Below are 27533 nucleotides of genomic sequence, written 5' to 3'. Positions count from 1 at the left end.
CAAGTTCTAGACACTGGCTGTCTTGTCTGACAATATCTTCCTTTACCTTTAGAGGCTATTGTTGGCTAAACAAGAGCAGAGCCCTGTAGCCAGGCTATCCCAGCCATTTGGAATGAGGAGAGGCAGCACCTTGCTTAGATTCCTTTCTCTGCCGGGTGTTGGCAGCCCAGGGTTAAGAGGTTAACAGAAACAAAGTGGCTGCACCAGGCTATCTGGATCACTGTCTGCAGACAGGAACCTTCCACCAAACCTCAAGTGCCTTATGGCTCTTCCTTCAAAGGGAGGATCAGAAAACAGAGGCCTCTGTTTACCAGCTGGTTCTGACTTCCCCTTCCATCTCTATACCCTTCCTTTCAGCTGAAAGCAGATTTTAATCTCTGCCTCATCAAGCTGCTTATGGGGTGCAGCTGCCTGCCAGCGTGCCAGCTTCTTAATACTCTCTTCCTCAATCCCTTCAGCTTCCCCACCTCACATAACAAATGATTTCAAGAATTTAAGTGTGAACATTCCTGTAGTGATTTTCCCAAGTATTTTTCTCTCCTATTTTATATCAAATTACAGATTTGTTCCTCTTAGAGCTGTCGTAGCAAGAGCTCACACTGGCCATGTAACACCCTGTAAGATGCAGCATGTAATGCCTATCTTGGAGTTAGATGTTTATAAAACTTTGGTCACATTGAAATTCAGGTGCTTTGTCTGAGGCTCTTTGCATTACCTGCTACAGATCACTGTGCATCTATTACTTACTGTGATTATTTATGGCTCCAATAATCCTGGCCACATCTACAGAGTTTTCCGGAAGTTATTTTGTGTTTCCATTACCATAGGATGACTTAGGGCTTGCTTTCTGCTGAGCCTTGTGAAACACTTCCCAAGCTCTTTATTAAACAGGGCATTGTGCTGCACGCTGCTCGGGTCTGTGAGCTGCCTAACCAGCAGTGTCTCTCATGTTTTACCTTGCAGCATTGCTGTAGTTTCCTCCTAAAGCATAAACCAATTCCTTACAGTTTGTGTAAACCAGATATTGCTGTGACTATATTTTGTTGCCTTCCAAGATATGGGGGTTTTCATTTTTATGTGTGTGAGAAGTTACCAACAGCTTTTCCAGAATGAGGACAAGAATGAAGTTTTAAAAGAGCACAGGTTTTCTTTGCATGTAGTTCCTTTGAAGCTGGTGGGACAGAACTTACTGCGAATGCTTTTTGTATGCACCCGTGTAAACCAGCTGTCTGCTTGGGTTTAATGTCTGAAAGAAAAGGCAAACTTTTACATTTGATGAACATCTCCAGATGTCAGAGTATCTGTGAAATACTGTAGGACCTAAAATTCTTAGCTTCCCAGCTGCCTGTTGAGCAGATTTTGTGAGCACTTTTTAATATCTGAGAGCTGTCAGTGAACGGCCAAGGGAAATCATGTAGAACAAAGCAGCCGGTACTGCTCCATCACACCGAAGGTGTCTTGCTGTAACACGATACTACAGAAACTACTTTTTGTTCTATGTGACAGTACTCTGCAACCTTGGAGCGTTGTAAGCAAGTAGGGGAAACAGATTGGCAAAATTAAGGATCTAGGGCTTATTATTAAGGATAATATTCGTTACACAAGGTGCTACAATTATGTCATTGCTACATTGCCTTGCAGAACAAAGTTAAATTCTCAGAGCTTGCCTGACGCAGCAGAAGAAACACAAACTCGAATATGCTGGATTGAGACGCTAAATGGAGTTTATATCCATGTCTTTGGATGAGTAACTAACTACATCCTTTCAAAGTGGCATGTTGTGGTCCACCTGTAATGACCCATCCGGTCACCGACGGCTGCCTGTCCTCTGCGCTGCAGATGCAGCAGTGCAAACGTGCTCCTTATCCAGACAACTGCTGCTGCAGGCAGAACTTGTGCGTGGAGAAAAAGTTCCTGCCGAGTGCTCTGTGGGGAAAGTTCATAACCTCCTGCAAAAAGCATTTGAGTCATTTAATTGAGTAGCAGGTAACTATGTATTTACACTTCCCCTACACACGATGTAAACACGTTAATAACAAAAAGCTTTTTAAAACAGTATTATGATTTATTTTTTCTCTTATTCGCTATTAGCGAGGTTTAATTACGGCGCTGTATCAGCAGCCTGGAACCGAGGGCGGTATCTGCCAGTGCAAGTCCTTCTCCAGGCAGGACTCGAAGGTGAGAGAGGAAGGCGAACCTGCTTCAAAACGAGCCCGGGCCGTCTTGCCCCCACCCGCGAGGTCCGGGATGCCACGTAGCGCCCCTGCTGGGCCCTCCCGCCGGCGGAAAAGCGAGAGACGACCCCGAGCGGCCTGTGGTCCTGCCTGTCCTGTGGTCCCGCCTGTCCTGTGGTCCCGGGCAGGCTCTGCGCGCCGGTAGCGGCGGCCCAGCTCCCCTCTGGCCGCCTGCCCGGAGCGGGGGAGGCTGCCGCGGGGCTCTACCACCCGAAGGTGTGTCCCGCCCTAGGCGCGGCTCTCTCGCAGGTACTAATCGCCGCCCTGCCCCGACTGCCTTCTGCATTTGCCACCCCGCTCCCCCTAGAGCCCTAGGTCCCGGAGCGCGGCCGGGATGTACGGGGGCCAGCAGCAGCTGCAGCCCCTCACGCTGCCGCCGCAACTCCAGCAGCAGCAGCAGCAGCAGCAGCAGCACCACTACTACCGGCGCCAGCAGCACTACAGCACGCTACCGGCCGCCCGGCGGCCCGTCTCCTGCTCGGAGCCGCTGTGTCGACCCCAGCCCTGCAGGGAGCCGCCGCCCTGCCCGGAGCCGCTGCCACGACCGCAGCCCTGCCGGGACCCGCCGCCCTGCCCTTACTCCCCGCCGCGGCCCCCGCCGTGCCGGGAGCCGCCGCCCTGCCCCGAGCCGCCGCCGCCGCGGCCCCTGCCGTGCTTCGAGCCCGCTCCGCACCAGCAGCAGGAAAGCAGCGTAGTGTACGACCGGGTGCGCACCTACGGCCCGGGCTGCCGGCGGCTGAGCACGTCCTGCTCCTCCCGGGCGGCCTCGCCGCTGGAGTGCTCGCACGGCTACCAGCAAATCATCTCCGGCTGCGACCCGCCGCAACAGGTACGGCGAGTGCCAGCGCCATCTCTCCTGTCCCCGTTGTCCTTCCTCCCGGGCCGCTGCAATCCTGTCCCGTCCCGGCTGGCGCACCTGTCCCCCGGCCGCCCGGTGGCTCTTCCCGCCGCCGTGCCCCGTTCCTGCCCGCGCCCCGTTCCTGCCCGCGCCGAGGCGGCGTCGCAGTCAAAGGCCGTCTCGGGTGCAAAGCCGGCGCCGGGCCGTGGGCCAAATGCCCTTGTGCCCCTGGGCACGGCGGGGAGGCTGCGGGTGTCCTGCGGAGAAGGGAGAACGGTCGGGCCGGGTTTCTTGCCGCGGGGTAGCGGCGATGCCGGACGGTGCGGAGAGCCCCGCGCTGCAATCTGCCGCAGGGCCGGGCCCGGCCGAACCGTTCGCGACCCGCCCCGTGTGTGCCCCCGGGGTCTTCCTTTGAACAACTCGTTCTGCCTCAGTTCGAGCACGGACACCCGTTTAAAAACTCAGCCCTTCCATAAAACACCCTCCGGGAAAACCCATGCCTCTTCCGTCCCGGCGGAGGAGACCCCTAAGCGGGGACTGCGGCGGGCAGGGCCGGCCCGGGTTGCTCACGGCCCCACCGCTGCTCTGGGGATGCCCGGCCCGGCTGCGCCCTGCCGGCTCCAACGACCTCCCGGGAGAGGAGTGGGTAGCCCTCGAGCCACAGTGGGGCTCTCCCTCTGGCAGTGCGTGTACCAGTTTGTTTCAGCCTGTAGCGGTGGGTGGATTATAGCTTGCAGGGGTCCCGGCAACGCCGGCCGGGCTCACCGTGTGGGGCAGGTAAACGCAGGGAAGATCTCGTCTTTGAAGTGAGCAGTTAATGACATAGCCCATCTCAGGCGTCTAAGGAGAGTTTCACGCCCTGGTAACCTGTTTTAAGACTACTTGAAATGAATTTACCTTTACATTTCTCCTTGTCATTTGATTGTGAATGGATTGATCAATTCCATATTTGCCCTGCTTGGCAAGTCTGGGTTGCATTTCTTTCTGAAAACGTGAATTTCTGCCCGCTTTGTCAGTGGATCAATAAAATCCCAGCCCGAGCAGGAGATTCTGCAGGCCGGGTGCCCCTCTTCCCAGCAAGGTAGACTAACACCCGTTCCTGCTTACTTGGCGCTGCTCATGTAAATATAATACCAAGGTGTGTGTGTGCTTAGATAGTTGTGTTTGAATCGGTAATGCTAACAACACACAGCTAAGCAGGTAGGGATTTGATGTAGCTTTGCTTTTAAAGTCCACAATGTCGTTCAGCAGGTTTGCTGCTGTGTGTATATTCAGGGAATGGCTTGAAGGTATTGGTGGAATTTAATGGAAATGTAACATATCTGGTTGACATCTTAGCTAAATCGTACAAACAAAACTAGAAACCAGTGACTAAGGAACAGCTTTGACTACAAGAGGAGAAAAGGAGATCAGAATTTGTGTTTTGAACTGTTTGATACATCAGACTCTCATTGATACCCATGCAAGTGGGACTGGCATGCTGTATGCAGTGTGTTGGGCTGAACTCCCATTTAATTTGTTTTCCTGATGTAGAAATGTATTTAACTATCAAAGATCATGGGGATCAAGACCGATACAAAGCTCGCTTTCCTTTCAAAGCTCTATTTGCATGGTTTCAGGACTGCCTGCTTTGGCAGGATGGCTTCTTTCTTAGGATGTCAGGTAGTGACAGGACTAGTGGGTATGGAGCAAAACTAGAAATGGGTAGATTCAGGTTGAATGTTAGGAAAAAGCTCTTCCCCATGGGGGTGGTGAGAGCCTGGCACAGGTTGCCCAGGGAGGTGGTGGAAGCCTCATCCCTGGAGGTTTTGAAGGCCAGGCTGGATGTGGCTGTGAGCAACCTGCTGTAGTGTGAGGTGTCCCTGGCCATGGCAGCAGGGTTGGAACTAGATGATCTTTGAGGTCCCCTCCACCCCTGACAATCCTGTGATTCTGTGCATTTTGGAAAGGGTGCTGCTCACAAAGAGCTTTATGTGGATGTGGCTTGGGTATGACAGACACAGTCCTGCTGTACCGAAGTGTTCATCCCTCTTACGCAAGGTGTGGGGCAGGAATGTAAACACTGGGCTCTCACCTCCCTGATAAATGATGTGCTCAGCTAGGCTAGATGATAGTCTGCACTGCATCCAATTAATTAAATATTCATTAGAATAAATACTACAGTCCCAGGCTTGCTATGCTTGGATAAGTATGTGACCAGTTTGATTATAGACTCGAATGTTGTCGCTGCTCTATGAAGTATGTTTTAATTTTCAACATCTGTGTCAGTCACTGAATCCATTAAGTTGTGCTGATGAAAAATATTTTCTTGCTGAAGTGTTTTGCTGGATTAGACTTTAAAGACAAAAGAGGGTGTAGTTCAAACCAGGTTGTGTGTGAGTTGCAGATTTAATGGTGGAGAGGGAAAGTACTTAATAAAGTCTATTGGGAAGTTATTACAGAAGAAAACAGTAGCAAACAGGGAAGTGAGCTGGGAGTGAGCACCTTGGGTGAATGGGAGTTGTCAGAAAGAAGTTCTGGGAAGAGCAGGATGTCTCCAGAGAGCTGAATTAGTTCCCCTGTGAGCAGACCACATGTAGCTGCATGAACTGGTGTACCAATGCCTCATTCACATCGATGGTTTAACTTAACACTGGAATTTTCAGCTAATGGCAGTGCAGGGCTGTAGTTTCTAGCTTCTCACTGTTGATAAGGCAAAGGGCTATCTTGGAGCAATGTTTAGTTTACTACTGCAGAGCCTTTGTAGATTAGTGATAACAGTGTCTGCATCACTCTTGTACACTTCATTAGTTGTGTGTGTTCTGTTGCATTTATGTACATCTTAATAAGGTAGAATTTGAAATGAGTGCCTATGGTACATGAGAGGCTTTTTGTGATTCAGGGTTCAGTTTTCCTTACTTTTTGGGACTAATGTTGGTTTATCCTTGATGTAGAAGCAAAATGCTACTCGTGGGCATGGCAGGCTTCACCTGCAGTAATTCCTACCAGATTTTGCTCTAGTCTGTTTGATCTAAATGAAGAATTTAGTATAGAAAAATTTCTCTTCTAGTATGCTTACATGTATGAGCCCTTCCCCTAGGGGCATGTGAAAGTGCAGGGGTGAAGTGCTACACACAAGGTGTCTGCTGGCGGGGCAAGGGGCAAAATCCTGATGGGCCCTTGTAGGAATTGTCTATCCCTGTGAGAAAGTTTGTGAGTAAGATTTTTCTGTGGCTAGCTTTGTTTCTGTGAAGTGCTAAAGGCTCCCCTGCTGTGAAAAGTGTTTAACATCCACATGCAGATTTGTCTGCATTGCTTGCAGCAGCCCTCGACCAGAGCCTGCTCCTTCCCTGTTGCATCTGCCAAAGGTAACTTGTAAATTCTGATGAGGTGACTGAGCTGCTTGTAATTAGCCAGGCAATAACTTATGGACAAAAGGGTTTGACATAGATGAAATTCTTTCCTTAATCACTGGTTTGTCTAGAGCTTAGGGGTGTGGAAATAGAAGTGAGTGTACTGATTGTTTTGTGTGGTTTGCACACCATAGCTGGACACATCTGTCAAATGCTGCTTCTGAAATGTAAAAACCTTATTAAAACAGTCCCAAGACTAGCAAAAATCCTTATGGAAGCATTAGCACATGCCCTTTGAAATGGTCCTTGTAGACCTACAATGACTGCTCCTTTGCAAATCCCAAACCTGGTCATGCCACCGAAACCCACAACAGCACTGGGCTCTCCCCATCCTTCTCCAGTCACAAAATGTTGCATCTCCAAAGGACTGGAGGAAATGGGAGGAAATGGATGGAAGTAGCCCCAAGTCATCTTAGCTGTCAAGAGGACCACTACAGAGGCCTTGGAGATGGCTTCTCCCTGTGCAGGGAACTGTGTGTGGGGAGTTCAGGCTGGCACAGCGTCACAGGGCTCCCTCCCAGCCTGTGCCAGTCCAGCCTGCTTGGCTGGTCCAGGAGGAGTGGCAGGCAAATCCCTGTGTCTAAAGGAGCAGGGGAAGTATCTGCATCAAAGTTCTTTGGAAATGAAAGAGTTTGGGTATCTTAAAAACAAGGTTCTGTGTGATACTGCACATATGATTAGATCACCTTTTGAATACTATAAAAGTATATTTCAGCTTAAAGTGCTCTGCACTTGTCAGCTCTGACTCTGCTCCTCTGAGAAGACACAGGTACCTAGGCACAGTAATGTTACACGTTCCCCTCTCTAAACCACTGGGAGTTACGTATTCCAGAGCCCCGTGGCAGCATGGTTTAGTTCAGGCAGGTTTGCCCAATTTCTTAGCTTTTAATGTCATGCACAATGCTCAGTGTGTTCTCATGGGCTGTGCACTGGTAGTCAGCTCTGACCAGGAGCAATTCCTGCTCCCCTCTGGTACCAGCTGTAGCACCAGAGTGCTTCAGGATGGGCAGAGCCAGAGGTGTGAGGCTCAGGGCTGCGTCAGCTGGGTCAGAGGAGGTGCTGGGAGTCAGGGCTGTGCCTGCTGTGAAACTGGGCTGAAGGAGGGACCAGTGGACATTCACTCTTAAAATATTTTGCTTCTTGATTCCAATTTTGTAGATGTCAAAGCTGCTGTAGGAATTGGGCTGGGCATTCTCCTCCATGTTGTCTCTCTCTGGTGTTATGTCCCAGTACAGGGAGAACTGCTGGCATCGGTGGGCTCCCTTCCTTGATGGGCCTGCCTCAAGTACACAGCGTGTGGGAGGGGGAGTAATCAGGCTTCTAGGATTTGTGCAGCAGTTAGTTTTGAGATTTCTTAATTACTATGATTGCTGCTAAAACAGTTTCTTCTCTACTTGTGTTTTCTTTCCTGGTGCTGTTATGATTCATTCTTGGGAGATGGGGAAAACCGCTTCAGGCTTCCTAAGCTCAGGCAACAGCTCACAACTGGAAACCTGACCTACTTCAGAGCTGCTCTTACCTAGTTAAGAATGTCTCCAAGCCTGAACTGCAGCCTGATAAACTTCCCAAACACTGGGTTAAGAGAAGAAATTATTTATTATGAACACTGGAAGTTTGCTGTGTGAGGAGGAATAAATAGCCTATTGTAAATTAACAGATTGCCCAGTCCTTTGATTAGACCCAGGGGGAATTTGATTACTTGGATGAAGAACTGGATGTGGAGACTTCAAGTAGTGTGTACAACCTGTTGTAACTAGTGGTGGTCCATGAAATGGAAGGAAGTGTCCACAGTTGCTGGTAGACAGTGCTGATTTGTATCCTGCTCTGGTGGCACTCAGAGAAAATAATGACTGATTCCCTCAGACTTACAAGGGGATGATGGAGAAAAAGCCAACTCTTACAACTGAGAGTAACTGACTACAACTGCTGAGCTGTATGGGGTGGAGAGGTCCTGAATTTAGCACACCTGAATGGCTTCAGTCAGTGGACCTCAACATCTTCATAGCTGATGGCCACATCTAGATTGCTTTGGGAATCCTTGTTAGCCTAAACTCTGAGCATGACATTTTTTAGAGACTCTGGACAAGTCACTGAATCTTTGCTTATTGCTTCCTTGCAGGGCACAATTCGGAGGATTATTATCGAGAATCCTGATCAGGTAGGAAAGCTGTGCAGTGGAGTTCTGGTCCTTAATTCTCCTGATTCAGTGAAGTAGTCAGCTGCCTTCATCCAGGGATGCTAAATGCTTTGGAGTCCCAGGGCCCATACCTCTGATGGGGAGAGATTAAATTATTGGGGATTGAAAATACTCCAGACTCTGCAGTCAGGCTTCCTGCTCTCAGTGGTTAGGTCTCTGTTCGTGTACTTCAGTAGCGTTGCAAGTGGAGTCTAATTCTGACTGCTGGTGCTGTGTTTGTTTCAAACATTGTCTAGATGGAAGCACAGCCACTTTGCTTCCCAACTGACATGCTCTCAAATGCACATAGCTCAGAGAACTATCTCCCAGTATCTGTGTCAGCAAATTGCAGAAGTTCCCTATCACTTTTTAGTCAAAATGAGAGGAATTCTGAACTTGCTGTTTGACAACATTTCTGACTGTTTTACAGGAGCCTTTATCTCCGTTTCTTAGAGGGGGCAATTTCTGTCCTGGGAATAATGTCATCTATGAGAAGACAATAAGAAAATATGAGCTGTTAAATCCCCTCCAAGTAAGTTGTTCCTTTTGTACTACCTGTTGCTAAACAAAATGGAGATGGGAGCAGAGAGGTAAAGTTACCTTGGTTGGTTCTCGTTGGGAACTAGAGCCAGCCTGAGAATTGCCTCATTGAGGCACAGGACACATTCCCAAAGTAACTGAAAGAGTTTCTGTGTGTGAGGAGAGCAGAAGTTGGAAGGCTTGCTGTGCTTTTGCTAAGAATTTATTCTATCAGACTAACAATGCAAACTGCTCTGGTACGTCTAGCACTGCCAGTCTTCATTTCAGTGGTGACTGACAGCTCCTTGGAGTAGCTCCACAACAGAGCAACCAATACAATTTGTACCAAAGAATGAATTGAAAAGATTAATTATTACTGTTTTTCACTCATTCTTGGAAAAAATGTAGTTGGCAAAGCTGTCTGAAATGTCACCTTAGAATTGGTGTGTTGTCAATAGCAAAAATGCTTTTTTATTGCTCTGAAACTCTTAGGTGCAGCAGGAGGAGTTAGGGAATTGCAACCCTGAGGGGTTAAAGTGTGAGGCAAACTCGGGGTCAGTTAGGAAATAACCAAGCAGTTTAATTGGAGTTATTAAAATAACTGAAGCTGCCACCAGGCTCTGCATGCAAAGCCACATTTCATGTGTTTATATCTGCCCACTACGCTCCCCTCTCCCCAGGAGGTGTCCAGCAGCTTAAAGATCCATTCTTGTTCCTAGGAGAAGCAGTATCAGTTTTCCCAGCAGTCTCAGCTCTCCCAGCAAAGTGATCACTGCTATGTTGCCCAGCCCTGCCAGCACTCTGAGCAGTCCCAAGTCACTCACCAGTGCCAGCAGACACAGACCAGCAGCCCCAGTGAAGTCTTTCCAGTCTGTGTGAGCGATGACTGCAGAGGGAACAGCATAAGGAGGGTGACAGTTCAAACCTGCGAACCGGTAAGCGGCCGTCGCTGAGTGGGTGACTGCTAGCAGTGGCTTTTGGTTCTGTTTGCAGCTCTCCCTCTTTAGAGAGAGATCAAATTGCTAATCCATGACCTCTAGAGTTTTTGTTCAGACTCCTAGCAGGGAATTCAGCCCCATACACCTACTGTAAGTGAAACAGCAGAGTCTGCATCTACAGCAGGTAACTTCTTTGTATTGCAGACATGGTCTAGAGCTGTCCCAGACTCTGTCACAGGCTGTTGGGGGGGAAAAACCCCAACCCCAAACTGTTCCAGGTGGGGTATCCTGTTTCTTGTTGTAGGTGTACTGACTGAGCATCATTCTGTGGTCCTTTGAATGTCTTAAGTCTTACCCATTGGTTGAGTCAGGCTTCATCTGTCAGTCTACACAGCACAGCCTGAGCAGTGCCTGGCATGTGCCTCTGGTTTGGGAGGAGAGATCCAGTACTTGATGGACATGCAGCAGTTCAGGATTGTTTTCTGCTTAAACTGGTCAATAAGAACCTCAAATACATTTCAACTGGGTTAGAAGTATTTGATGTAGGTTCACTGGAAGCACAAAATTACTTTCCTTTGCCCTCTGATTTACAAAAGGCTGCAAATTCTGTTGTTTCTAAGGGCTACAAGAGGCTCACTACACACAGGCAGGGTTATTCCAGTGGAGAGGGAGCATAGCAGTCCTTCCAAAGCATCATTCAATATACAGGTGGCAAGACATAGTTGGTCACATCAGTGGTAGACCTATGTGGAATCCTCTGTAGCCAGACACTCCTGTAGAGCAGCCTGGGTGCAGACAGTCAGTTGGGGTTGCTGTTGAAGTCCTTTGTTGTTCGCAGCCAGAGGCGCTTGAGCTGTGGCGATACAAAGCCCTGTTAGCAGTGGGCAGTCTGGCACCTGGCTGGTGTGATCTGGGTGCTGCCCACAGGCATTTTACACCCTGCAGCTCTGGAGGTGTGGATAGTCACGAGATGTCCTGTCAGTGCTCTCTGTAGCAGCATGGTGCTGATGACATGGCTGCAGAAGATGCTGCTTTACCTCTTTCTTGCTGTGAAGGAAGTGCTATATTTCAGCACGGTTCACCGGGAACCAGGAGGCCTGCAAGGCTCCACAGCAAGGAAAACAATGGTGTAAAGAAATTGCAAATCAGTAGGGGGAAACATAACCATGTCCATCCTGCTTGTAGCATCTTTGTGTTGAGCTTTCAGTGCTGATCTTGCCTGTCTCCTGCCAGGTCAATGGCTCTCAGGAGAACAAGGACCAGCTGGACTGCCGCTACTTTGGCGAGCTCCTGGCAGAGCTGAGCCGCAAGACCAATGACCTGCACAGCTGTTTGCTGCAGCACGTGGAGAAGATAGGAGGAAGGTATTGGCATTACATTTGTTGTGTCAGTTCTGTGTTTCTGTGGAGAAGGTGCTCTCCAAGTCACTGAAAGAAGAGTGGTCCCACAACAGGGGAAGAGCAGAATTTAAGTATTACAAAAGACCTGACTGCAAAGGAAACGCTCCAGGCACGTCAGTAAACGGCAGCTTAGCTCTGGGTAAACCATTACCAGACAATTAAAATGCAGGTTGGTTAACCAAGCATAATTGGGGGAGTGCCCAAAGAAGCAGAGAGAGTTGGCCTGGCTCAAGTGTGCTGCTGGTAGCATCCCAGTCTCCTTAGAGAATGGTGTTGCCAAGCACCTTAAAAGGAAGGTGACAGCTCCTAATCTGATAAAGAACCTTCCTTGCTCTATGCTTTAACCTTCCTATGGCTGTGAATGTGGGCTTGGGTTCTTTTCTCAGGATTAAAGTTCTCAAGAAGCTGTTGCTAACTGTTCCCTTGGATGTTGTCTGTTTTACAGGAACCAGGACATTGAATTCACGTGCCAGGTAGGCATCAGTGCCAGGTAGGCATCAGGTGTGCTCTTGCTGAGCTGCTCCCTGGCATGGAGTGTCAACAACAATGGTGTGGATCTTCCAGCAAATTAAGCCAAGCCAGTTTAGATGAGGGATGCTTTGTTAGTTAATGATCTCTGCTTGTAAGTAACATCAGAACCTGAAACTTGCTGCTAGGCCTGGATTTGCAAATGGGATCACAGTGAAAGGAAAGGTGAATTTGCATTATTCCAGCATGAGAGTCAAATGTTGGCAGTCTTTCCTGTTGTGCCAATAATGGCTGCACTGTAAGCAAACTTGCACAGCTCCCTCTGCTTCCACCTCTTGTTTCTGCAAAGACTCTTCCACTCTCTGGCCAGTAAAGCTGCCATCACAGCAGGGAGTGCCGAGCAGTGCCTGTCACAGAGGAGAGGGACAGCAGCTGGCAGCAGGCTGCCTCTGCAGACAGCTCACTTCCCTGCATGGGCCAGGGCAGAAGCATCAGCACCTCTCTTGTTTTCAAGGGCATTGTGCTAGGGCAGGAGTGAAATCACTTGAGGCAGTGGCACTTCATCACTGCCAGAATCTCCTGTGACAGCTGCTCATCTTCAGGAACAGGAGATATGCTCCTACCTATCCCAGACTGCTGGGAGCTCTGCTTTAGTGTCAGCTGTTTTCCTGACTGGTTTGAACGCTGCCTTCACACCAGATGTTACTCAGGAATTTGAATACATGCTTCATGTATCGCTTCATCTCTGTTTGTCTGTGCCCCACAGAGCAGACTGTGGAGCTTTTCTGGATACTTTGATCTGTTTTCACTCTTATTTGCCTTGTACTAAGATGTTTTGCATAGTAGAGCTATGTAATTAATGAAGAAAGCACATTATGATCTACCAGGCAAAATTCTTCATCAAGATGTCTCCCCTCTCCTCCCTTTGCCTAGACTGAAGATATTGAAGAATTAATTCCTAAAGGACTGTCTGAGGCGACAAAGCAGCAGATTCGCTATCTCCTCCAGGTACCAGGGGGGTGGAGAGGATGTGTAAGCCTCTAGTAACATCAAACAGTGGCAGCTGGCTTGCTGGGGATGTTGCACCTAATGTGCCTTGCTCTCTGCTCTTTCATTTGTGTAGTGCTCCCAGTGCCACGGTGTGGCAGTTGGTTCCATGCACTGCTGGTGCATTTCAAACAGCTTCAGTGGTGCTTTCTTGTAGCCTTGCTGGGAACCAGCTTGGCTTTGGCCCAGCTGTAGGAGAATGCAGATCTGTAACCTTTTATTTGTTGTGTTGTATGTTAATGCTTTGCCTGATGGCAAACAGGGGGTGCTTTGCTGCACACTGAACTGGGTCCCCATTGCCAGCTGCAAGCAGTGCTGATGCCTTAGGTCTCACCTTTCACAAATGTTCTGGTTAAAAACCTCAACACAACTTTAATTCTGAGGTAACAAAAGTTAACCATTTCTGTTCAGGTTCCCTTTGTAAGTTTTGTCTGATTTCATTATTCAGCTCCCAAGTAGCTCACTCTGCCTTTTTCATCCCCAGCCCCATGACCTGGCTGTAAGCAGGCAGCCACCACTGCCAGCTTCTGTCAAGGGCTGATTTTGTTCTTCCCAGCACTCTAACACTCCCTGCAGCATGCTCTGTATTGTTTCTGAAGTGCTGCAGGTGGCTGATTGGAACTGGCCCTTGCCTTTGGTGAAACACTAAACCCAGTGCTGTAGCATGAATTCCACTGGCCACTGCAGAACCATTTGGTACATGGTGTGTCGGGACAGGAGCCCAAACAATCCCCACTGCTCAGCAGATGTATCTGGAGCTGGCCTCCCTGAGAGAGGGGCAAGGTGATCCTACCTGGGAGCTGCAGCACAGAATCACTTCCTGGTAAAAAGTAAATTTGAGTCAAGTTATGAATGAGCAACCTGCACTGACTTCACAGCTGAGCCTGCTCAGAGCAGGGTAGGACAAGGGGACCTCCCAGATCCCTTCCAACTTGAATGATTGTTTTACGGTGGAGATGGACACTGACATGAGCACCACCTCAGGAAGCTGGTTCAGCTCTGTGTGTGTGAAGGAGCTGAACCCCATCTTTCCTGTTTGCACTTAAGTCCAGCTGGTTTTACATTCTCACACCTATGCTTAAAACAAAGCAGCTAAAATGCCTTTGGGGAAGCAGATCTTGTCAGCATACAGACAGTGTGCTGTGGGCCTACAGACCCCGAAGGCCTCTCAGTTATCTCTGGAATGTTTTCACATGGAGCAGGACTCAGAGCCAGCTGTCACACTGCTCAAAGACTCTGCTGGCTACACCCAGAGGCTAAGAACATGGAGAATGTCACTGTAAAAGTATGTCACAGCTCTGGAATTTAGCAACCTTTAGCAGGAAGTAAGGCTGAGGGGAGATTTACTTCTGTTTTGTGTTCTAAATTCAACCCTTTCGACTAAATCCCTTCTTTCAATCCACTCTTAAAACTGGCTCACAATAAGCCCAACAACACTCTGAGTCAGAACTGAAATTCCACTTTAATAAACAAACAAAGTGAGTTACACAGGAAATGATTTTGGTTTTTGAAGCCTCAGTCACATAATGGCAGCAGTGGGGACAGAAAGATAGGGAAAGGTTCATCACCAGGTGGAGGGAGAGCTGACAGCTTTCCTCCACCCCCGTGGTCCACAAGTAAAGCTTAGGGAAGTTAGGAGAGGAGGAGACAGGAGGAGCTCATTTTGTCCATAGTACAACCCCCACCTTCTGCACACAGTATTCAGCCCCTCCAGAGGAGTCAGAACTTGAGGAATTACTTTGTGGGTTCTTCACAAATCTGTTTTTCTTTCAAACATTAGCAAAGTATCAGGAACTGCAACAGTTCTGTTTGACAGGAATCAGCCCAGAGCTGCTGGAGAGCAGGGCTAGGGTGTTGTGCAGAGGCCTTTCCTTTCCACGCAGTTGGCTCCTTTCATCTTTGGGATCCTTTTCCTTTCAAAGGGAGGAGTTGGTTGTGTGTTGCTTTTTTATTTAAATGCTTTTAATTGTAAGTAAATTCCCCTGCCCCGGGGCTGCAAGTGTGCTTTGCCAGATCCCAGAGATGATGCCTCGCTCCTCTGGCTTCTCAGCTAGGGCAGGATTGGGTTTTAATCAGTGTAAGTCACCAAGCTCAGGCTGTGTAGTACTAGCACCTGTATTTTCCCTTCATTGGTGTTCAGATGCAGGTCTGCACTCCCTTGTTCCTTCCCCTCCGAGGCTGTAGCTGCAGAAGGATGCCATCTGCAGAACAAAGTGCAGGAAGGTTGTTTCTGTGTGGGACCTCTGCATGCTTCAAAGAGTGCCCTGCAACAGTGCCAAGAGTCCAAGTTATTTTCAGCTGTGGAGCAGCTGCCAAGCGTGCTGTAAACAAAGCTTACTCATTCAGCTGAACACACTGTTATCTTTCCCCCTCCTAGATGAGAGTGACATCAGATAAATCCCTGAGGCTTGTGCTTTCCACCTTCAAGAACTTACGGGAGGAGCTTTGCCACCTGCAGGATGACCTGGGGGTAAGCCACCGTTACCACTGCCCCTGGCCTCAGCCCTTTGGTTCTTACCTGTCAGTGGGAAGTTTGTTAGGATGAAATTGAAATGGTGGAGTCCAGGATTCCAGCTGCTCTAATGGCAGTGGCTGGTTTGTTCATTGATGGACCTGCCAGACCTGTACAGTGGATGAGGTTTCAGGGGCTCAATTTGCAGCCTAAAACCCCCAAATACTCCCAAGGGAAGAAAAGCCTCTGCTGAGTGAGACTGATGGAGAGCTCTGAACTGGTAGCTGCGGTGCACAGATCATCTATGTGGCTGTAGCTGAACACCCCACACAAAGCCAGCTGAAAGGCAGCTGTGTGCTCTGCACTTACAAACCCACACTTGAACAAGGAGGACATTTTCTCACTCCCAAAACTTCCCTTACAGATTATTCAGTGGTTGCACCGCAAATACGGGAGAAGGTCACTGAAACATTGCAGCTACTGACCAGGAACAATTTTGTCTTACAGAAGCTAGAAACTGACAATGTCTTGCTTAAGAAGGATTTGGCTTTTAAGGATTCCCAGGTGAAAGAGTACGAAACCATGCTGGCTTCCCTGCGAGAGAACAACCGCCAGCAGCAGGTAAAGCTGAACCCTGGCTTATTAGACAGCCACAAGCCAGACGGGAGCTGCCTTCTGAGTCTGTAACTGCCACCTGCTGTGGGGTGTGGGCGGCCCTCTCCCTGCATTCATCCCTCTCCTGTGCTTCCCAGCAAGTGCTCAGAGACAGCAGTGCCAAGTGCTGCTCTCTGGAGGAGCAGCTGCTGTCGCTGCGGCTGAGCGAAGGGGACAAGGAGTGTCAGCTGAAGGAGCTGGAGTACAGCAAGCGAGCCCTGGAGCAGGAGCTGCAGAGCCTCAGGCTGCAGGTAACAGCCTGCCTGTTCTGGGGTGGCAGCTGGCACTCGCAGACACAGCTGCATTGGCCTATCAAAACTGAGAACAAATCCACTTCTAAAAGTAAGCTCTTGCATTGCCTGTAGGCCTGCTCCAGCCCAGCCCTGCAGACCAGCACAGATGAGCTCTCCAGCCGCTATGTGGAGATGATCAATAACCTGAGGGAGGACAAGGACCGGGAGATCCGCAATCTCAGGGTGAGTTGGCTGACCTGGGGGTGTGCTCCTGCCCTGGCTGACTGCAGGCAAAGAATCATAGAATCAAAAAGGTTGGAAAAGACCTCAGAGATCATCAAGCCCAACCTAGCACCCAGCACCTCCTGACTAACTAAACCATGGCTCCAAGTGCCACATCCAGTCCCTTTTAGGGACTTCTACCTGCAGGGACAGGGACTCCACCACCTCTCTGGGCAGCACATTCCAATGGCCAATTACTCTTTCTTTGAAGAACTTTCTCTTCACCTTGAACCTAAACCCTCCCTGGCACAGCTTGAGACTGTGTCCTCTTGTTCTGCTTGCCTGGGAGAAGAGACCACCCCCCACCTGGCTATAATCTCCCTTCAGGTAGTTGTAGAGAGCAATGAGGTCTCCCCTGAGCCTCTTCTCCAGGCTAAACACCCCCAGCTCCCTCAGCCTCTCCTCATGGGGCTTATGCTCGAGGCCTCTCCCCAGCCTCATTGCCCTTCTCTGGACACACTCAAGAGTCTCAATGTACTTCTTAAATTGAGGGACACAGGACTCAAGCTGTGGCCTAACCAGTGCTGAGCACAGGGCACAATGACTTCCCTGCTCCTGCTGGCCACACTATTTCTGATGCAGGCCAGGATGCCCTTGGCCTTCTTGGCCACCTGGGCACAGTGCTGGCTCCTGTTCAGCCAGCTGTCAACCAGCACCCCTAGGTCTCTTTATGCCTGGCTGCTCTCCAGCCACCCTGTCCCCAGCCTGTAGCATTACCTGGGGTGGTTGTGCTCTCTGAATGAGGAACAGGGAAGAGCTGCTGCAGGGACTTGGTGGCTGCCTTTTGGCTCTGCAGTTCCTTTATACACAGACACTAAAGAGTGCTCAGAAACACTTAGGGTGGTGGTTTGGAGGAAAAACAAATAATTCCAGTCCCTGAAGGGATCCTACAGGAAAGCTGCAGAGGGACTTTCCATGAGGGTGTCTAGAGACAGGACAAGGGGGAATGGTTTGAAGCTGATGGAGAGCAGGGTTAGACTGGAGCTTAGAAAAAGCTCTTCAGTAAGAGGGTTGTGAGACACTGGAATAGGCTGCCTAGGGAGGCTGTGGCTGCCTCCTCCCTGAGGGTATTCAAGGCCAGGTTGGATGAGGCCTTGAGCAGCTGAGTCTAGCTGAGAGGTGTCTCTGCCCGTGGTGGGGAAGTTGGAGTAGGTGATCTCTAAGGTTCCTTCCAACCTGAGCCATTCTATGATTCTGTGAATTCCTTAGAGGTAGCAGCTGGGGATTAATCAGGCCAGCAGTCTTTCCTGGAGAGAGGTTTTGTGTGTCCTGCTGAAGAAAGAAGCCAAAGGACACCCGACAGAAAACAATAAACCCCAACCAGGCTGTCTGTGGGAAACATCTCTCACTTAAAACACTGCAGTAATATTTGACCACCCTGAAAGCCAGTGCAGCTTTTGTGCTGGATCAGCTTTAGGCAGTTGTAAGATACTGAAGTGATGCTGGGGAGCATTCAGTGCAGCTGGCACTTTAGTTGTAAGATACTGAAGTGATACTGGGGAGCATTCAGTGCAGCTGGCACTTTAGTTGTAAGATACTGAAGTGATGCTGGGGAGCATTCAGTGCAGCTGGCACTTTAGGAATTCACTGTGCAGCTCAGCACTGGGTCTGACACTCACGGGGTCTCACTCTCATGGTTTGAATGGAAAAAAAGACACCCAAAGTCCTGGATGTGTACTGAGAGGGCCCTGCAAGCACAGCAGGCACCTAACCACTCCTTACCACCTGTTCTCCAGAGCCAGTTATGCCAATTCCAGCAAGATATCTCAAGGAGAGAGGGGAGCAACAGTGACTTGCAAATAAGGCTGCATGAACTGACATCCATGTTGGAGGAGAAGGAGGCTTTTATCAAACAGCAGCAAGAGGTAAAACAAAACAATTCTGAGGTTTTCTGCTTGAGCCTCTGCTTCCTCTGCAGGTGGAAACTCACCTGGAAGTCACTTGCACTCCCCTGGTTTAGGGAGCAGGGTTAAGACTCTTCCTCTGCCAGTCTTTTAGGAGGACAGACTATGGGCTGCTCCCTGAATTCCTGTGTTGTGACTTAGTGAACTACCACTGCAGGAAACACGACTGACTTCACCTGAATGCTTGCTTTTGGTTTTCTCAGGACCTCTTCCGACTGAAGCAAGAGAAATTATCAGGCAATCAGTCCCCTGGTGTGACAGCCATCATCACCAAGAAGTAATGTGCTTATTCACCTTGAACTACCTCCCACTGTTGTTGTAGAGCCTCTGTTAGCCAAGGGCCTGACCCTACCCTCCTGGGGGAAACGTGCAGAGAGGTTCTCAGGGGGAGGGTTCAGTGCTCAGCACTGTGACAGTGATTGGAGGGGTGGCCATCTAAACGTCTGCGTTAGCTACTTAGTCACTAGTGGAAAAACCTTTGGGGGTTAATGGCTAGAAGGACTCTGGTGAGAGCAGTCAGGGGTGTGCAGATCTCAGTTCACAAGTTTGCAACTCTCCTTACTACAGGTACAGGAATCAGTATCCGATCCTGGGTCTCCTGTCTGATGACTACAAGGTCACATCACCAGTCAATAAATCACAAACTATCGTAATTGAGAGGACTGGAGAGATCTGGAAACATGTGAGTACAGCCAGAGACTGACTTCTGCCGTCTCTGCGATTCCCAAATATCCAGTGGAACTTCAAAGAGCCCCAGCTTGAGTTGAACTTGGCTGCCAACAGCAAAGTGATTGAAGTCAAGGACCTGACTTGTCTGTTGCACTGAAGTAGTTAATTGCGGGGTGGGGTAGACATGAAAGAACCTTTTGTTGTGCTCCCTGACACGCAAATGCTTTGCACAAAAGCAGTGGCTTTGCCGACAGCAGTCTCTGCCCGCAGGCACAGGGCAGTCTTCGGGCATCTCGGGACAGGGAAGATAGTTGGGCAGAACTTTATCCCTGTTGTGCTCTCGGGTGAGGGCGTTATTGTGGGCGGGCAGCGTTCCTCTGAAGCAGCTGTGTGACTAGTAAGCACCACCTCCCTGATACTGACAAAGAGGCAGGGCAGTGACTAACCCAGGAGCCCCGGAAAAGCAGCGATGCTTTAAGGAGCGATTCAGAGTAGGAAGAGAAGGAAGAGGCCTGCAGAAGCTGCTGCTGTCACAAAGGCACACGGCACTACTGCCAACACTGAGTGCAAGGGGGAGACCTGAGAAAGAGCAGCACAGCTACAGCAGTGCTGAGTGAGTAGCTTTGAAGGGATATGACCAAGGACATGAGAGGTGTTGGGAGCAGCCTGAGCAGAGCAGGGTCAAACATCTGGTGTGCTCTGCAGTGGGCTAACAACATAAAAGGTAGAAGTCACTAGCAAACGGCAGTGCATTGCTGCTGAGCACTGAAAGTCATCCTGGTGCATTGTGACCTCAAGTAAATAGCCCCAGCGCGGTCCCAGAGGGGGGACTTTGACCTCAAGTAACCCTCGGGGCTAACTGTCAAGGACTTTAATAAAGAAATGACACAAAGGAAGTGGAAGCTGCCTCCTTCCTAGCTCCCTGGAAAAGTTACTCACACTTTCCATTATAAATACATGGAAAGGAGTTGTGTGCTCTGCATTGTGGGAGGCCAGGATGATAAGAGACAGGCTTTAGGGAGCTGGCAGGAGTGGTTTATTGGACTGGAATGTCTGTGTCTCCTTCTAACAAGACACTTGGTTCTTCCAGGAATGAAAGAGAACTCTCAGCTATCAGCTGCTCCAAGGAGTTAACAACAATTAAAACTGCTTTACTTTCTGCTATTCTGCATCCAAAATGATTCAGTCTGATAGGGAAAAGTCTGGAGAACATGTTAAAGGCAAGGAAGCATGAAGATGGAGAACACAGATCCTCTCACCTTGAAGAACTGTTACCCGTGTCCCAGTCTGCCACTGCCAGCCACGTAAAGTACACTTGTGCTTGTTCACACGCTCTGCTCAGGTGACAGCAGCAGGCCCTGCCTGTGTGGACTTCTCTTCTTGGCATGCTTAACTTCTGTTCTTCAGCCACTGAAACAATCTAAGAGACAAAAGGAAGCCGTCTGAGACCTTCACTCTTTGCACTATTTGCCATACTCTCCTCTCCTGCCACTTGCTCTGCATCCCACCAGAGCAAGGGGCTGCTTTCAGCACAGTCACAGGCTGCTGGTTATCTGCCGCTGCCTAGTGGAGATGGAGCAAACCCAGACACTGCCATCAGGAGAAACCTTAGGAGTACCTCACTGAAAGCTGCTTACACCTGCCTGTGGCTGGGAAGCTAGAACACACAGGGAAGATCCTGAATGTACTACAGCTCTACAACAACTCACCCTGAGCTACTGCCCTGGCCCATACCAGAGTTCCCTGGCTCAGCACCATGGTAGGGCAGGTGCTGGTTCCAGAGAACATCATTGCCCTCACAGGTGATGGACCTTAGCTGAACCTCTGTAAGGCCCCAAAGCAGCCTTAAGTATTTGCTGGGCTTGAAAATGTCAAGACCTTGGTGTGAAACAGTATGGAAATAGCTCACAGACTCATTATCAGACCAGCCCTCCACTGCCAACTTTTGCTCCTTGCAGGACCACAGAACTTCTCTTAGAATGAGCTGCTGTTGATAATTGAATAGTTGCCTAAGCAACACCGTGCAGGGAATCATAGGGGGGGACTTTAAACTATGCAATCAAAGGTGCTAGCTCTTCCTCAGGGGGTTCTTGCTTTGCTTTCTGCAGCCATAGCTTTCCATTCACAAGTAACATGTATCAACCTTGCAGGGTGAAAGAATGCTGGAGCTAAGTGGAACTGTCTTACAATAAACCAAAGTGGAACTTGCTGAATCATGTCTGTCTGTATGGGAAGCATCTGTCTGAGGGGTAGGCTGGAGGGGCTGGGGTGAGGTGGTTTGCACCCTCAAACAGCAATCACTTGAGCCTAACGCTACACAAAGAGGCTGTAATTAGTTAAATACTATAGAGGGGAGAGCACTCCTCATTCAGAAGTCAGCACTGCCTGGATTCTAGAACAGCTCACTGCTCTCTGTAGCAGTGAGGTGGCACAGAAACCACAGAGTTCATGTACTAATTGCACAGAATAGGACCAGTGTATTCTAGCCCAATAAACCATTCTAGCTACACTGCCCTTGAATGACTGTAGTGACCTAAATGATAAAGGAGGAAAACCACCCAGTGTTTAATGCCACCACACTGCTATCTCTGCTTAGCTGTGGAGTTACCCTGAGTGAAAAAGCCACAAAGGAATTTGCTGACTTACTGCAGGGCTTTTCCATGATCACCATTAACCTTAACACTCTGTGGGTTAAGGCTCAAGGCTTCTCCTCTCCTGCCAGTCCTTGTTTCCAGTCCTTCCTAGCTGGGTTTCACTGTCCATATGCTGCAAGGAGAAGAGACAAACAATTAGTAAAGAAGAAAGAAATGCTCAAACTGCTCAGGCAGTGAAGCCAGTGAAAGAGAAGTGGCAACTGACCTTGAGACTTCACACTGGGCAAGGCTGCCTGTAACCATCCTGCTATGTGCAACAGCCTGGCTTCTCCACCCAGCCAGCACAAAAAGCAGGGCTCACACACAGAAGATTGCACCAGTCTCTACCTGCTTCGAGTCCTTCACACCTGCTCATAGCTGCACCACTGTTGGTAATAAACCACTGCAGTTGTGGGGTTTCCAACCACTATTCCCCTCCTGCATCTTGAAAAACACATTCCTCACAGATTTTTATGTTCCAAAGGTATGAATTTTCTCCTAACTAAACCCAAATCCCATTAGGTGGGCTGGCAGACTGTTACAGAGCTCTATCATCCCATTATATAATGATGAAGCTGTCACTGTAAACTTTCAAGCAGCATCCACCATATATACTTTCTGCCATCATTAGCTTTGTGCCTATTATGGTAAGCACTTTTAGGGCAAGAAGAAGCCCTGGATGCAACAGAAAACACAGGCAACAAAAGCGATGCTCCAAGAACAGTAGCTGCCACTCGCTGACTTTGAACACCAAACAATGGTGGATCACAGGAAGCATTAACCCAGGTGTGTAATTTCAAACTATCAGATGCATAAGGGTCAAAGCCTTTCAGTACACCAGCTGGAAGAAGCACCACTGTCATCCCCAGATACACACTGCAAAACGTAAACACTACTAAGCTCACCAGTAACCACCACATACGAACAATACTACTGTCAGACCAGGACCGGAGCACAACGCTTCAGGACATCCTGTCCTGATTTCAGACTGCTCTCCAGAAGTTTTCAGTTCTGCCATTTCTAACCCCACATCCTGTTCTGTGCCCCATGATCTGTGATGGGCTCTTGGGCAAGGTGGGGTTCAGTCATTCTGCCGTGCTGGCCATAGGAAAACATTTAAAATCCCGAGTACCTGATTATTCTGTGCGAGCCGGCCTGGACCTGTGCTCTGTCAGAGTCAGCATCATCATCTTCACTCTGCTGTGGAGAAACTCTTTCAGTCAGTGTGTTCCATATAATGTTCAGGAGTAAAGCATTAGAACACTCAAACCCCCACAATTGTTAGTTTGGCTTTTTTTACTGCCCCTACCTCCCCCTGTGACTGCTGGGCATACAAAATAAACAGCCTGAACAAAAAAGGATTCATAACAGGTCTGTGCCACTGAGGGGCTTTAGTACAAAACCTGGCTAAAAGCCTGTTGGAAATCCTTGCTGAAGAGTTGATTTAATATTGCACTCTTCTGGAAGGTTTTAATCTATTACTGGTGTCACAATTCAAGTACTCTAAAGAGAGAGAAATCAAGAGAGCAAAGGTTTTACTATTTCATTTTGCAAGCTGTTACTACATGGATAAAAAGACAAAACCTACCTGGCTCTTCCCCAAGTACCTGAGAAGTTTCATGTTCTCCTTACTTGAAGGAAGAGGTGCCAAAGGAATGCCAGTGTCACACTCCAGGTGTTTCAGAGGTCAGCACAAATGCACTACCTGCAACTTTAAAGGGTCAAATCAACCCCCACCACTCCCCCCCCAGTCTGACAAACACAGCACCAACAACCTGTTGTCACACCTTAATCAGCAACTGGCCAGATGAGGCAAATTTACACAGGATGAGTCTTTCCTAGAGGCCACAAATGAAAAGCAAACTCCAAAAGCTTTGGAGTGCAAGAGATGCGTTTTATTGTATGCCCGTTACGATGAGTAACACACTGAGAAATCATAATCCCACAGAACAGTGACAATCTTATTTTACAGCGTGTACATCAGTTTTTACAGCCACATAAAACACGTAGGTTGGTTGTTTTTTTCCTAAGAGATTTCCCAAATTCAACTTTCTGAAGTTTAGAAATATAAAAAAAATTTCTTCTCAAGGAACTGATTCTCATCTGGTGCAAAAGAACCCCAAACCAGAACGGAACAAGAACCAAACCCAAAGGAGAACCAAAGTGTGACCATTATCTGAAACACAAAGCCACGATATAGCATGAAGGTACAATTTATCATGTGAACAGCTGTGTGCAACATGAAGCAACTAAAAAGGGTAAAAAATACACATTATATGCATAACATTTATGAACAGGTTTGTCATTAAATAGCCCTAGACCAGCTCGTTATATTAAGCGCCATTTGATTCGCAGCATGCTAACACAAAGCATTGTTTAAAGGGATGCATATTTGCAATGGATACACTGGAAACTGAAGATCCACCTCCAAACTCTAGTGGCAGCGTATTTCTCTGGTTAAATACTGCATATATACTTTCTTTACAGATTGAAAATGCACATTTATAGTATGGTATACATTTATTCCTTTATTTTGTTCCATTAAAGGATTGATTAAAAGGTGCAATTTTATGTCTATCTTGAAAATTTCCTATTAGGAAGTAGGACAACAACAGCCATACCTGTTAAGGACACCGCCCTAAAGAACTCCTAAGCACTTTGCATTTGAATTAAAACCCCCTACGTTTTCCAACTCTGGTTTTTCTTACTCTTTTTTTTTTTGTGTTTTGTTTTTTAGAGAAGATTTTTAAAGCAGTGAGAAAAAAGATCAGTGTTGAGCCCCAACACTTTGAGCTGCATCCATTTTATCCTTAAAAAAAGAAAAAAACAAAGTCAAATTCCAAAGTTAATTTCGTTATATGTGCCATACTGAACAACATTCAACTGCAGTTTCAGGTAAAAAAAGGGAAATTATATACATAGGCATCTTTAACCCTAGCACCAGAACACCACCTCTGAGATCAGCACGTAATGCTCTATCTTAAACATCAGATCCTGCAATAGAATAGGTTAGCAGCTTTGAAAACCATTACAGAATTACTTGTTGGACCTAAACTAATAAAGGAAACAAAAAGGTTTCCCAATGAAATGCTTTAAACAAAAAACCAAAACAAAACCAAAACACATTGAGGGAAAAAGAAAAACCAAGAAGGGACAACCCCCCCCAAAAATGTGACCAGTTCTGGAATTTAAGTTCCAGGCACGATTTAAAACCGCTATGATCAAGTGACTGACACTCCCCTCTTGAACTGCACAAGTTAGACTTGGTTGTAAATCCCCCCCCCCCATCTGAACTGTTTTCCTATTGGAGACAAGTGCTGTTCCTGACAAAACTGGCAACACAACCACCTGGCTTTGCCTTCTCTAGCTTAACAATGTGTAACACTATTATTACTCTGAAGACATTCATCCATCTTTCTGCAAATTTAAGACATTCATCCATCCTTCTGCATTCCATAGTGCTCTTCAGGTTCTGATAAGCAACAATCATAGGGCTATGAGATCCCCTGCCAACCCTAATACTTTTAAGACTTTTAATACAAAGAATGTAAAGTTATGATTTAATATCAAGCTTTGAAACCAGGAGAAACAGTTCATGAGAGATTTCCCCCCGCCACCCCCCCACCCCCCCCAATTAGCATATCACAGTTTCTAAATTGCTTCCTTCTGGAGATGATATATTACAGGATGGAGTCTTTGTGGTGCCTCATTATATGCTGATTTTTTTCAGATGGCCTACGGAATCCCTTTCTGCAATACTCACACCTGTGTGGGTAGTCTTTAGTGTGTATGGATATGACGTGCCGCTTGAAGCCCGACGCGTCCGTGGTGCTGTACTCACAATACTGGCACTGATAAACCTTCCTCCCGCTGTGGGTCTTCATGTGCTTCTTCAGTTCAGTTTGCTGCCTAAATCCTCTTTTACATCTTTTGCATTTAAAAGGCAGGTCCTTGGTGTGAACCGAGAGGATGTGCCCGCTAAGTACAAAAGGATCTGAGGTTTTGAAGTCACAGTGCCTACACTGATGGACCTTTTTACCTTTATGGGTCTCGCTATGCTTTTTGAGCTCGGAGGGGCGGTGGAAGCCTTTCTCACAGACCTCGCACTTGTGGGGAAAATCCTTTGTGTGCACTGAAATAATGTGTCGCTTCAGGTCACTCGAATTGGTGCTCTTATGGTCACAATGTGGACACTGGTGAGTCTTATGCCCTTGGAATAAATCTGTGTGCTGCTGCAGTTCTTTCTCGTCTGTGAACGCCTGGGGACAGTGCTCGCATTTAAAGGGCAGATCAGTCCCGTGTTTGGTTTTGATGTGGGTTTTCAGGTTGGACTGATCAGCACACCTGAAGACACAGTGCTGACACTGGTATGGCTTTTCCCCAGTGTGGGTCCTCATATGCTTTTTCAGCTCTGATGGGTGACGGAATCCTTTCCCGCACTCCACACACACGTGTGGGAAGTTCTTACTGTGAACTGCGAGCAGATGCCTGTTGAGTAGTCCCTGCTCTGCAGTTTCATAGTCACAATATTTGCACTTGTGCAGTTTAGGCTCTTTGTCCCTCAGTATGAGTTTGTTAGAGCTCAAGGGGCTTGCTTCTCTGTATCTTCTGGTGTATTCTGTAAACTCATGGGTTTTATCAACTTTGTTTATCAGTTTATGGCTTTCCAGATGATTATGGAAACTTACTTTTTTGTTGGTTGTAAAGTCACAGTCTGTACACTGGTACTTCTTCTTGATCATGTGATCCGGGTGATTCTTCATGTGCCTTTTCAAGAATCCTCTGGATTTAAATTTTTTCCCACAAATATGACAAGGGTAAACTGTTAAGGGCTGTCCATCAGGACCTATTATAACAGCTGTTTTTAAACAAACAAAAATAAGTTATGAAGGAAACAAGTTTACTGATTAAGAAGCTTTAAATCAGCCAACTGCTGTTCAGATTCATGCACTTACACTTGCAGCAGGCAGAGAATGGTTCAGCAGTTTAATAACAACCAATCCACAGCACCTATAGTTTAGGTAGTCCTGCTTTAGAGCCTGCTCACGCAGATCAGTAACACCGTACGGGCGGTGAACAGACCCACGGCGGCTCCCTAAGAGCTTGCAAAATTCAAGTGAACTGCAGCAGCCCTAAGTGTGCTGACTCTGGATAGCAGAGATTACGACATTTGCTACGCACAGAATTGGAGGGGGGAAGGACACAGGAAATATGCAAATCATCACTTCTAGCTTTGAATTCTGCATCGGCTTAAGGAAAATCAGAGGGCCCAGCGGAGGCGGAAGCGCCACGCCGTGACAAGACGCGTAACCACACAGTGTTTACCTGTTTGCCATTGCCTGGCCTCTCCTCTCCTCCTTTTCTTGGTTTTTTGTTTGAGCACTCTATTAGTGCTAATGCTATCACAAATCTGCAGGTACTGTGTTGCATTACCGTTTTTGTTTTCTAATCGTGTATCCAAGTTATTTCCTAGAAACAAAAATTAGACACCGTAAAAAACCTTAAACAATGCTGTCCTTTGGGACTGACGACTGGACTTGCACAGCAGCATTATCTACTTGCTCTAAAAACACACCACCCATTCCTCTACCATGAACAGACACCAATAGAAGAGTGCCAACAGAAAGCGCTGGTTTTGCTGGCAGAGGTCAGTAACAGAGTTGTTTCAGTACTGATTGTTATTAAATACACTCC

The 27533-nt window shown here is 48.0% G+C and overlaps 2 protein-coding genes across 4 annotated transcripts in view; one reads left to right on the top strand and one right to left on the bottom strand.

Annotated features, from left to right (window-relative positions):
- Positions 1–2512: 2512 nt before the first annotated feature.
- POF1B (POF1B actin binding protein) lies at positions 2513–21419 on the top strand. The gene is made up of 15 exons (XM_068157665.1): positions 2513–3063; positions 8584–8622; positions 9071–9172; positions 9879–10094; positions 11331–11461; positions 11943–11970; positions 12899–12973; positions 15390–15482; positions 15972–16085; positions 16217–16369; positions 16484–16594; positions 18370–18498; positions 18741–18814; positions 19105–19219; positions 20297–21419. Exons 1-15 carry the CDS (start codon positions 2569–2571, stop codon positions 20300–20302), a joined length of 1881 nt encoding a protein of 626 aa, XP_068013766.1. The 5' UTR covers positions 2513–2568; the 3' UTR covers positions 20303–21419.
- ZNF711 (zinc finger protein 711) overlaps positions 14452–27533 on the bottom strand; it is a 33555-nt gene continuing 20473 nt past the window's right edge. For 2 of the 3 annotated variants that reach the window (XM_068157660.1, XM_068157661.1), the window contains exons 8-12: positions 27165–27308; positions 22972–26697; positions 21853–21972; positions 20466–20626; positions 14452–15276 (exon numbers count right to left, since the gene is read on the bottom strand). In XM_068157660.1, the coding sequence (XP_068013761.1) occupies positions 25520–26697; positions 27165–27308 (1322 nt within the window). In that variant the 3' untranslated portion in view covers positions 14452–15276; positions 20466–20626; positions 21853–21972; positions 22972–25519. The remainder of the gene's footprint in view (positions 15277–20465; positions 20627–21852; positions 21973–22971; positions 26698–27164; positions 27309–27533) is intronic. The other variant, XM_068157662.1, reaches the window with a different exon arrangement.

Source organism: Melanerpes formicivorus, unplaced genomic scaffold, assembly GCF_026170545.1.
Source record: "Melanerpes formicivorus ecotype bairdi unplaced genomic scaffold, bMelFor1.0.p_v2 SCAF_37, whole genome shotgun sequence".
NCBI lineage: Eukaryota > Metazoa > Chordata > Aves > Piciformes > Picidae > Melanerpes > Melanerpes formicivorus.
This window is presented reverse-complemented; position numbering and strand designations above follow the sequence as displayed.

What these genes read in the sequence shown, in the direction of transcription:
- POF1B (XM_068157665.1), top strand. Translation starts at nt 2,569, where the DNA reads ATGTACGGGGGCCAGCAGCAGCTGCAGCCCCTCACGCTGCCGCCGCAA. An exon ending in AGCTGTTAAATCCCCTCCAA is followed by an intron (nt 9,173 to 9,878) that starts GTAAGTTGTTCC and finishes TCTTGTTCCTAG; the next exon opens with GAGAAGCAGTATCAGTTTTC. An exon ending in CAGTTCAAACCTGCGAACCG is followed by an intron (nt 10,095 to 11,330) that starts GTAAGCGGCCGT and finishes GTCTCCTGCCAG; the next exon opens with GTCAATGGCTCTCAGGAGAA.